This window comes from Nicotiana attenuata, unplaced genomic scaffold (assembly GCF_001879085.1).
Source record: "Nicotiana attenuata strain UT unplaced genomic scaffold, NIATTr2, whole genome shotgun sequence".
NCBI classification, from domain to species: domain Eukaryota; kingdom Viridiplantae; phylum Streptophyta; class Magnoliopsida; order Solanales; family Solanaceae; genus Nicotiana; species Nicotiana attenuata.
This window is the reverse complement of record NW_017671267.1, coordinates 31,128-43,447: the sequence shown is the minus strand read 5'-3', so window position 1 is coordinate 43,447 and position 12,320 is coordinate 31,128. Positions and strand designations below refer to the sequence as shown.

At 34.0% G+C, this 12,320-nt stretch overlaps 1 protein-coding gene and 1 pseudogene across 1 annotated transcript; one reads left to right on the top strand and one right to left on the bottom strand.

The window, feature by feature from the left end:
* The first annotated feature begins 1,838 nt into the window (after positions 1-1,838).
* Positions 1,839-4,070, top strand: LOC109207172. Its single transcript, XM_019370052.1, has one exon. The coding sequence runs from the start codon at positions 1,996-1,998 to the stop codon at positions 3,898-3,900; it is 1,905 nt and encodes a 634-aa protein (XP_019225597.1). The 5' UTR covers positions 1,839-1,995; the 3' UTR covers positions 3,901-4,070.
* A 3,714-nt stretch (positions 4,071-7,784) lies between these two features.
* LOC109207171 lies at positions 7,785-9,997 on the bottom strand (annotated as a pseudogene).
* Between the last annotated feature and the right edge of the window lie 2,323 nt (positions 9,998-12,320).

Genomic DNA, 12,320 nt, shown 5'->3' with positions numbered 1-12,320 from the left:
GGGGGGGAAAGGATAAAGCACTATATAAGCTTCCAAACACATCTAAAAAGATGGTACAATTTGCCGTGATGCTCGTTCAAAATGAGGTCCCAAAGAGGACAGGTAAATATCATTCCCCTTACAATATGCATAATACATCCAAGTGAAGAAGTTTATTGGGTATATATTTAATTTGTTTTTTTAATGAGAAAATTACGTGATACATTAAAAATTTACATTATATTTATCATTTGTAACTATACTTTTAGCAAGTTTACCATTCATAACTAATTTGAATTTTAATAGCAAATCTATGATTGTTTTGAACTAAAACAAGAAATTAACAAGCTCTGGTAGCTCAGTTGGTTAGAGGGCCCTCGTAGTTAGCTGAGGTCTTGAGTTCGATTCTCAACAAGAATATTTATTTGTATGTATTTCGCCATAGTGGTATTCGTTACGCGAACAAATACAGTCGATACGGGTTGTATACAATCAATACAAGTTATATTCTTTCTCACATCCTTGTATCTCAACTGGTAAATATTTTTAAATTTTTTTTATATAAATATTATATTATAATATTATGTTTGAATTATAAAATAAAAGTATATGTTCTTAAAATGATGAATGTTAATCCTATATACCCAATCCAATAAAAGAAGAAAATGTTCATAGTAGCTCTCAGTCATTAGTCGATATATTCAACTAAAAGTTTGTTCCAGTTTTATAATTTCATTACTTCAAATGAAAATATGTCTTTTTATCATATTTTTCTTGAATCTTTTTATCACATTGATATGGGAAGAATTGCTACTTATAATACTTTTCATATAATTTTTGAATATCTAAATTTAAAATTTTAGAATATTGAGTTGATCTAATCCATTTTAGCTTTACAAATTGGTTAAATTGACTCCCGAGAAGCGAAAGTGCCGCATAAATTGAGATAGATGGAATACTTTTTTCTCTCACGAGTATAATGCAAATTGTTCTATTTAATTAATTACTAAGAAGTAATACATGAATTATCTCCAACATTAAAAAGAATAAATTATCATTGCTTGTTTTGTATAATCAAATTACAAATATACGAAGAAAAGGTGTTATGAAAAATAAAAGATCTACTTAGACTAAAAAATTTAACCAAAAAATTACTCGTAAGCATTCCTAAAAGTGTGAAAGAAAAAAGGAAACAAGGACACCCTAAACAAAAAATTTATAGATAAAAACAATACTGGTAAACTTTAAAAAAAATACTCGTAGTCTAAAAAATGGAGTGATAGTGAAGACTCCTAAAACCGGAAGTGAATTGAGAAAATTCGAATCAATAATATGATTTTTCATGTCAAAATCCTAAATATTAGGCAAAATAATTAAATGAGTATTTTTAAATTAGGAAAATAATTAAATAATAATTTCTATATATTATGAAAATAATTTAAATTACTATTTTGTCCAATGTGAAATGTGTTTTTAAAGAGTAAAAAAAGGCGAACGACATTTCGCTAAGGCATTCGTGCTTTAATATAATGTAGATATAGATTTATCGAGAAGGTTTAAATTTTGAAATTATTTACATATAATTAAAATAACTCAAATATTTGATATGATTAACGTTTCCGCGGTGCTAATACTAATTTTATAATAGTACCCCAACTTTCAGATCCTGATATGCTGCTTCTGATCATACTTAATTTTAATGCATTCTGAAATAACCAAAAACAAGAAAACTTCTATTTCTGAAAAAAAGATTTTGCAGTAATCCATCTCAACCTCAACCCCCCAAACCCACCCACCCCCCCTCCCCCCACCCAAACCCCCACCTCCTCACCTGAAATTCTTGTTGCCCAAGCAAATTCAATACTCTATAAAATCTCAGTCCTCCATTTTGCAGTTCACATGAACGTGTCAAAGAAGTGTTATATTCCCCTAATATAAGAACGTGTTAACTTCTCTGTGGAGAAATTCTCCTTCCCTCCGTTTAATCCACCGTTTGACACGTTCATTTCTCAAAAAATGTCATCAACCTCTTTGCTAGTTGGTCCACCAGCCCTCCGCTATGAACCACCGTCGACCGCCGTTGAAATTCCCGTGTCCGGTGACGATCCCATAACCAATTTAACTGATAAAACCTCAAATCTCGATCTCTCGAAGCTTCCTCTGAGGGGTTTGACGGAAAACAATTCAGCCACTTTCATATCATCCGGCAACCCATGTTTGGATTTCTTCTTCCACGTGGTGCCTGACACGTCACCCGATGATCTGATCGGACGGCTGGAATTAGCTTGGGCTCACAATCCTTTAACGGCTCTGAAACTGATTTGCAATCTCAGGGGCGTTAGAGGCACCGGTAAGTCTGATAAAGAAGGGTTTTATACGGCAGCGTTTTGGTTACACTATACTCACCCTAGAACCCTTGCTTGTAATGTTCACGCCTTTGCTGATTTTGGGTACTTTAAGGATTTTCTAGAAATTTTGTATAGAATTCTAGAAGGACCATTTGTGAGGCAAAAAGAGAAAGAGGAAAGAGAACAATGGCGAGGTCGTGGCCGTGGTCGGGGTAGATTTAAGAGGGTTAATAGGCCTAGTGAAGGAAATGAGGAGAAGAAGGAGAAAATTAAGAAAAATTTGGAGGAAATAAAGGAAGAAATGAAGGCAGAACAAGAGAAAGCAAGATGTTTGAGGAAGGAAAAAGAGAGAGCTAAGGCGAAAAAGGCGTTAGAAAAATACTATTCTGATGGGAATTATAGGCTTTTACATGATAAGATTTCGGATTTTTTTGCTGAGCTTTTGGGGGCTGATATTGAGAAATTGAATTCGGGAAAAGTTAATGAGATTAGTTTGGCTGCGAAATGGTGTCCGACCGTTGATTCGTCGTATGATAAGGCGACTCTGATGTGTGAGAGCATTGCGAAAAAGATGTTTCCTAGGGAGAATTATAGTGAGTACAATGGGGTTGAGGAGGGTCATTATGCTTATAGGGTAAGAGATAGATTGAGAAAAGATGTGCTCGTGCCTTTACACAAGGCGTTAGAGTTGCCGGAGGTGTACATGAGTGCTAAGAAGTGGAATTCATTGCCATACAATAGGGTGGCGTCTGTGGCGATGAAGAACTACAAGGAACTCTTTTTGAAGCATGACAAGGAGAGGTTTGACAAGTATCTTGAGGACGTGAAGTCAGGGAAGGCAAAAATTGCAGCCGGAGCGTTGCTTCCACATGAGATTATTGGGGCATTGAGCGACGGAGATGGTGGGGAAGTAGCTGAACTTCAGTGGAAAAGAATGGTTGATGATCTTTGTAAGAAAGGAAAATTAAGTAATTGTATCGCGGTATGTGATGTTTCTGGGAGTATGAGTGGGATACCGATGGAGGTTTCTGTGGCACTTGGTGTGTTGGTTTCAGAAGTGAGTGAGGAACCGTGGAAGGGAAAATTGATCACGTTTAGCGCTGATCCTGAAATGCAGAAAGTTGAAGGTGATACTTTAAAAGAGAAGACTGAATTTGTCAGGTGTATGGATTGGGGTATGAACACAAACTTCCAGAAAGTGTTTGATAGAATTTTGGAAGTGGCAGTAGAAGGAAAACTAAGTGAGGATCAAATGATAAAGAGGTTGTTTGTGTTCAGTGATATGGAATTTGATCAGGCATCTGAAAATGCATGGGAGACGGATTATCAAGCAATACAACGGAAATTTGTAGAGAAGGGATACAAAAATGTGCCAGAAATTGTGTTTTGGAACCTTCGAGATTCAAGGTCGACTCCAGTTTTGGAGAAGCAGAGTGGTGTAGCTCTTGTGAGTGGGTTTTCTAAGAATCTGTTGACCATGTTCTTGGAGGCTGGTGGAATCGTTAATCCCGTGGACGTTATGGAGCTTGCTATTTCTGGTGATGAGTACAAGAAGCTTGTAGTTTATGACTAATTAATGTGTGGTTGCTCTATGTGTTTTGGTTTTAGTTTTTAAACTATATTTTCCAATTTTGTTACACCGTCTCTCTTAGATGAAAGAATTATGTGTTACTTACAGTCAACTGGTGACATTAAGCTTTGCTTTTATGGATATGGAGAATACTTGGATAATCTTGTGTTTTCTGCTCCTTCTATTTTGTTTCTTTTTTCAATATGGTGGGCTGAATCCCTATAGCTTGCTTACATTCTTTATTAGATGTATGTTCTGCTATTTGAGCTATGTATGTTATCCATTCTAGTGGTGAGCTGAGGGTCCACCGAAAACAGCCTCTGTGCCTTCTTAAAGGTAGGGGTAAGGTCTGCGTACACTACCCTCCCCAGAACCCACTTGTTGGATTACACTGGGTTTGTTGTTGTATTCTAGGTCCAAAAATAAAAGTTGGATTAAGTCTTTGATAAAACAGAGTGTGCTCTAGGTTCCTCACATAGGGGAATTAGGCATGATCTAGAAGGTATATGAAAGGTTCAGTGCTTTACTAAATTGTACGTAGTTCTTTTCCTTTCATAGTTAGTTTGTTGCACAGGTTGATCTGGTTCCATGCTGTCAAGGAAATGAACTTAGTTTCTTTACCTTGTTTTGTCGTAGAAGTACCCTATCAGAATAGATTACAATTGCTTTGGATTCTTGTTATTTCTTTTCTGAGCCTGAAACAATTGTTTTCTGATTATTGGTTTTTAAAACGCCAGATTGATGTAGTGCAGCCTTGAATCTCAACTGGTATTTATAACTGTACACTTCAATGAGATGAACTGTTAGACAGTCCTGAATCACTAGTGATTTTCTGCCTATGTTGTCTCTTAGTAGAACTCTATAAATGCAGAGTCAAAATCCCGGGTTCTATATGTACAAATCTCTCTTACTAAATGACCTTTTAGGTATTCCTGTTTATACAGTTCTGCTTATTGAAAATGTAGAATGAAGCTAAGTTAAAGTAGTTGTTTTTATAATGATTGTAACATGAAGGAAAGAGTTCAACTTCTGCCCACTTGTGCTCAGGAATTTCAAATCTCTGGTTATGTTAGAACCAGGGAACTTTGAGAACTCAAATTGTTCCAAGTGTAGGTAGGTATCAAGATTCAAGAGAGAGAGGGAAGAGTTTTGCTAATAGAACTTCGTTTGCTTCTCGAGAAGTTAAACAAGATGAACTAATTACAGCACAAAAAGCATTATTTTCATTAAGAAATCATGCCTGCTAAGTCATGTAGTTCCTGTAACAGCAAGATGCTGCAGAAAAATAGTCCTTAATAAAGCTTGAAGTTGAGATTTCTGATAATATTACATGTTGTACTTTTGGTGTTTAGTAAAACTCTGACCTGACACTGTTGTGGAGAAATCTTTTACTACCATTTTGCAGCTTATTGGTGTGTCACATGTTGATTATCAAGCTGAGAAAAACTGTTAACAGGACTCTGGTATGAATGTGATACAGGCATATTCAACTTTTGGTAAGTCTTTGGTGTATAGTGAGTCCCTATAGGGAGTAGCTCTACTATAAAAACTGCGCGAGACGGATAGGTCTAGGTCTAATGAAGAGTGGATGCAATATATGATTGATATACAAGTGCTTTACCTAGACTGGAACTGAGGTTTCAAGTTTACTGTTTGGCCTTTGGTTCTCTGCAGCTGGTTCATCTTGAAGAAGTTATGAGCATTTGAGAAATGGGATGTATTTACATTACTGGTGTTTTTACATAAGTTCCTTACGAGGACGAGCCAAATTAGGATAGAGGTCGAGGCTATGAAATTGCCAAATTCAGAGAGATATTAAAAACCACGTGAAGTTTAAGGAAGAACTAGAACTAAACGAAAGTTGCCAAGTTCAAGGGGATCCCGAACTATTCTGCTTTTTTTCAAATAACTTTTTGCAGGTGTAAACAGGAAGTTAATACAAAATCAGGAAGTTAATACAAAATCTTAATAGACGTGAAAACATCTTGTGTGATCTAGGACTATGATGGTGTGAACTGTTGGCTGGAGTGGCCTATATATGGGACCATGTGGGGTGTTTGCAAGAATGTCTCTAAAACATTAATATAGATTCACAAAATTTAAATATAAAAGTTATATAAACCTCACAAATTTGATGCTTTTCCGCCTCTATGAGCACACTTTAGGGCCAGTCATGTTGCTTGTCTCTTTATTTGCAAGGTATTTCGATCGAAAAACCAATCACCAAGTGCCATTGCAGTTGTCTACAAACCAAACCAAACAAAACAAAAAGTTAATAGTACTATTTAAGGAGAAATGAAAAGGGAATTATTTTTATAAGAGAAAGAATGCTGCAGTTACCTTATTATTAAAGGAATTTTTACACAAATAGCGGGCAATATTTACTGTTACTTTTCTAACCATATACATAGATTATATGTTGATTATACACATATAATACATATATATGACCGACTATTTTTAGTTTAAGCGATTGAGTGTGTGACTATTTGGTTTGCTCTTCATTATTATTAAATGACAATTCCACCTCTTATCTCTTTGTTTGTTAATGTATGAGCAAGAATCCAGGACCATTCCTCTCTTTGAAGTATATAAGGATTAATTTAAAACCTTTTTTCTTCTTATAAATTTTTATAAGATGGGGCTCTGGGATTAGGAAGGGGACTGTGAGAATTAAATTCACACTCATTGAGTGAAGAATTCTCACCACTACAATTAAGCTACAAGTTTTGGTAGACTTTTTAAGAATTTTGCATTTTGGTTAGTGTTATAGTGTTTTAAGTGGGGTGTCAGTTATTCAAAAAGCTGGGCAAGCTTCATACTCAACTAAGGTAAAAACTCACTCACATTAGATGTTTATACCAAGTAATGAATACATGAAATATGTCTTAACATACACTACTAAGTCCTATCACGAAACAGTTGTTAATCATACATATACTCATTTTAAATTATAACCAGATCATGATAAGTAGCATAGTTTGATATAAACATCAATTGATGTTAGTTTTTACCATAGATCAATCGTAGCTTATGTAGTGGTCAGCCTTATAAAGCCTGTCAAGCACCGAAGTATGTGGCCTAGTGGTCAATGAAATAGGTGAGAATCATAAAGTCTCAGGTTCGAATTTCAATAGAGGCAAAAAATACTATGTGATTTCTTCCCATCTATCCAAGTTTTGGTGGATAAATTTACCTGATACTTGTTGAGGTGCGTGCAAGCTAGCCTGAATACCACAGTAATAAAAATAAATAAAGCTTGTTAATCCTCGCTTCCCTCTCCCCTTCACTTATTAAGTGGAAAATAGTTTTTGGCTGAGCTCTGCTCAAACAATAAACAAATTGCCTTAATACAGATTATTGGAGAAGAGGAACAAACAAAAAGATCAAATGCAAAATTTCATAAACTTATTTTGACAATATATGAAGGACGTCCATATTTAAATTTTTTCTAGATATCAAGACGGAATTAACTTTTTTTTTTCCAAAGTTATCATTGGAGTAAACCGTAAAGAGTCTAGGTGCAGTTTGTTATATTTCCAATGAGCAAATTAAGGTTAATATGGTCAAATTTATTGTTAATTAATACTAATAAGGTGAATTTCTTAATATTTGTGAAAGAGCAAAAAAAAAAAAAAAAAAAAAAACTTAAAGTGGACGAGAGGGAGTATGTTTTAAAGATACCAAAAAATCTTTTTTTTTCTTTTTTCTTTTATGATTAGCAAATAATCTTAGGTCTTTAATAACATTGCATGCATTTTTCCTAATGGTAATAAAAATAAGAGGAATTAACAAGACCAAAGAAAATAAAGCAAATTAACTATAGATGAAAGAAACACAACTACAGAGACGAATACAAATATAAGAGGAACTCATATTTCTCATTAATAGATATAGAAATTAAAGAGCACATCTCATCACAATTTCAACAATTTTTTTCACAATTCAATCAAAAACCACAAGCTTTTGATATTCTTCTCCAGAAATAGCTTGCATCATTACAGCTTCTGGATTCAAAATCCCACCTTCTTCCAAAAACAAAGTCACAAGATTCTTTGAAAATCCACTAACAAGTGCCACTCCTTCTTGTTTACTAGGTACTGGTGTTGCCTCTGAATTCCTCAAATTCCAAATACAATTTCAGGCACTTTTTCATAACCATTTTTCTTAAACTTTTTTTGTATTACTTTATAATCTGTATCCCATGGCCTACTTGAAGCCTGATCAAATTCCATGTCACTAAAAACAAACAGTCTCTTTATCATTTGTTCCTCACTTAAATTCCCCTTCACAGCAATTTCAAGAATTTTATCAAACACTTTCTGAAAATCTGTATTCATGTCCCATTGCATTCTCCTAATAAACTGTCTTTTGTGACAAAGTTTCCCCTTTCACTATGTGAAATTCTGGATTCTCACTAAATGTAATTAGCTTTCCTTTCCAAGGTTCTTCACTAAGTTCAGAAATAAGTAGCCCTAAGGCCACAGAAACTTCCATTGGAGTCCCATGCATACTTCCTGATACATCACAAATTGCCATACAATTTGTTAATTTCCCCTTTTTAGCTAAATCATCAACCATTCTTTCCCATTGAAGCTCCGCAACTTCTGGCCCCGTGGAATCAGCCACTGATGCTATTATCTCATGTGGTAGCAATGCACCAGCCGCGATTGTTGTTTTCCCACTCTTCACATCATCAAGATACTCCTCGAATCGTTCTTTATCGTGCTTGTAGAACAACTTCTTGTACAATTTCATCGCTATAGATGGGACACGCTTATAAGGAAGCTCATCCCATTTATTTGCACAGATATACACCTCTGGAATCTCCAACGCCTTGTGTAATGGCACGAGCACTTCTTTCCTCAATCTATCCCTCACACGATAAGCATAATGCGCGTCTTCAAGATCTTGATACTCAATATAATCGTCGCGAGGGAATAATTTTCTTCCAATACTTTCACACATTAACAATGCCTTATCATAAGATGAATCAAGAGATGGACACCATTTAGCCGCGAGGCTAAGTTCATACAATTTCCCTTCATTGTACAACTTCATGTCTTCCTTCAAAGCATCAGCAAAAAAACTAGAGACTTTATCATACAAGAATTGAAAATTACAATCTTGTGTATACCTATCCAATAATTTCTTTGCCTTAGCTATAGTTTTCTCCAATCTAATTCTCTTCGCCTTTCCTTTACTCACATATGAAATATTTTTTTTCTTTTCCTCCAAAAACCTTTCTCTTTTCTTTTCCTCCCACTCTTCTTTTTTCGTTTTTCCTAACTTCATGACCTTCAAGTAATCTATACAAAATCTCTAACACATCTTTAAAATACCCGAAATTAGTTATGGCTTTAATATTGCATGCTAGGGTTTTAGGATGGTAAATATTAAGCCATAAAGAAGAAATATAAAACCCTTCTTTTTCTGATTTTCCAGTACCTCTAACACCCCTTAAATTACAAATAAGTTTAAGGGTTGTTAAAGGATCATTATTCCAAGCAAGTTCTAATCTTTTCAATAATTGTTCAGATGGGGTATCAGGAACAACGTGGAAAAAGAAATCTAAACAAGGATTTCCGGTAGATAAAAAAGTTGCTGAACCATTTTCTGTTAAACCCATTGGAGGAAATCTTGTTTCTGGTTCTGGTGAGGATTCACATGAGCAATCAGAATCACAGTCCCAACATGGATATTTTCTTGTTTTTTCTGGTTTTGGGGTTGATTTAATTATGAGGGAACGAATGGTGGGTGGGGTGGGTGGTGAGGTGGTGGAAATTCCTTGAATTTCTGGCGGACCAATTAATGCAGTTGCTGGTGCCATTGTTGAATATACTAAAGTTGAAGGAGGAATATTAAGGTGATAATGAACTGATATTTAGGGTTACAGTGAAGTGAGATTTGTTTTGATATTTGTTCATATTGAACACGGTGCAATATATATAGTGATGGTTTACTTGGTGGTTACGTATAACAAAAACACCGACTTTGATCTTTTTGGATCATTATTTACCGACTTGAGTGAAATTAGGCGGCAGTTTAAGTTATAATTTAATTTGTGTAAATTTACATTTTTGTATGATATATGAAGAAAGAGTAGATACTCAACTGTATTGCCTGATTCACAATACAGTGTATGAACAAAAAAATCCCTTTCTGGAAAATAAAAAATACATTGAGTAATTATTTTGTTCTAAAGTTTATCTGATAATTATTTAATTATTATTATTTTTTAAATTATTAGAAATAGAACATGAGTGAACTTGGTGGCCACAAAAAAGTACCACCGACTGTTTTTTTTTTTTTTTTTTTTTTTAAATTGGATCAGTTACACACCTGGAGTAAAATTAGGCGAAAACCATGTAATATGAAGTTTACTGTGGATGAAAAAAAAAGGTAAAATACCTTAAAACCCTCCTAAATTAGGCACACATTATTGGTTATATTGTTAAATTATTCGTGGTCTTAATTACCCCTATTTGGTTATTCCATAGCTGTTACCCCTTTGGACGATCTCATTTCAGGAAAATGGCATGCACTTGCATGCCACGTGAATTTTACTGCCCATGTGTCATTTTTGGAATGTTAAAATATCTTTTTACCTTTTTAGTGTGTTACTTTTTTAGCTAATCTTTTTCGGATAATATTTATAATAAAACTTGAATAGAACTACATTATTTAGGCTAATTTTTTATTTGGCTAAAAATAATAAAGTCTTACTTATTTATTTTTGAATTTGACTTGAAAATAAAGATTTATACAGTTAAAATAAATAGTTAAGACATCTAAAAAGATATAAAAAATACATACTTTGAACTTTATTATTTTGGCTATAAATTTTTATATAGCTCTAAATTATGGAGCTCTCTCTCTCTCTCTCTCTCACTCTCTCTCTCTCTCTCTCTCTCTCTCTCTCTATATATATATATATATATATATATATATATATATATATATTACAGAGATTAACTGAAAAAGTAAAAATGCACAGTTGAAAAATAGTCATTATATCAAAAGAAGAAATAAAAAGAGTGGCCAATCCAGCCCAGCCCGTAATTTAGCAGGGCTGGGCTAGAATTTTTGGAGCCCATTTAAAAACGAGGCTTTTAAGCCCGAGGCTTGACTGAGGCTGGGCTGGGCCGGCCCGTGGGCCTAATAATAATACGTATTTAAAATATATAAAATATAAAAAGTATATGACACAAAAAGTAACAAGAAGAGTATCCCAAGCTTAAAGTTTATTAAGCTCATCATATTAAAAGATCAAAGCCTTAAAACGTTAATTAGTTTTAAAAATTTGATTAGTCTTAATATTTAACTAATTAATATTGCATACGAATTGTAGATGTAGATGAAAGTGAAGATGTTAAGATAACCTTCTCACAAGCGGATTCAAATGTCTTTGATGAAGATGATGTGTTGTGTATCCCATAAACGTCATGGACGTTGTCTTGAATAGTTTGTTCTGAGTTTGACTTTTAGTGAATGAAATATAGTCTTATTTTTTTACCTTTTTAGTGTTTATTGTGATATGTTGGAATAATATAAAAAGTTATTAAGTTTTGTGGAATTTTTCCAATAGGATTTTTTTAACTTTTAAATATTTATCTTTTTTTAGGTTAGAACTTAAAGAAAAAATTAAAAATTATATTTTAAAAAAATGATGGGCCGGCTGTGGGGGCCCGCTGCCCACATAGGGCTAGGGTGAGCTGATCATTATAAGACCCATCAAAATGGTGGGCTAGCCCAGCCCAGCCCGTCAATTGCTAAAGCCCACGTGGTATGGGCTGGGCTAGCCCGACCCATCCATATTGACAGCTCTAGTAAAAACTAATGGAGTTGTACCCAATTTTTTTTTACTGATTTGACTCGAAAATAAATATACACAATTAAAATAAATAGAAATTATATTTAACGAAAAAAGTAACAGGAAATACACAACTAGTACTCCATTATTTTTGCTAATAGTTTTCTATTTGGCTAAAATGATGGAGTTCCAACTAAGCGTTTTACAGATTTGACCCAAAAAAAGAAAAAATATGCAGTTGGAACAAATAGACATTATATCTATAGAAGAAATAAAAAAGAATAAGAGTTAGAGTAAAGTCCACATTGTATGTTAAGATGAAGCAACAAAAAATACATACTTGTATCAAATAAATCATTATATATGACAATTAAAAGTTGAAAATAACCTACTTGGAAGCTGGTTTTTTGATTTTTCTTCACTCTCACGCGCTTAAAAGAGAGTGCACCCACACTCTTTGCCACATCAGCGTCTAGGGGGGTAATAACTCTCTAAAGGCCAAGTTCAAGGGGATAATTAAGACCACGAATAATTTAGAGAAACTTTCAGAAACCACTATGTTTTAATGGTTATTAGCTAGTTGTAGCTACCATTTTCTATATTACTTCCT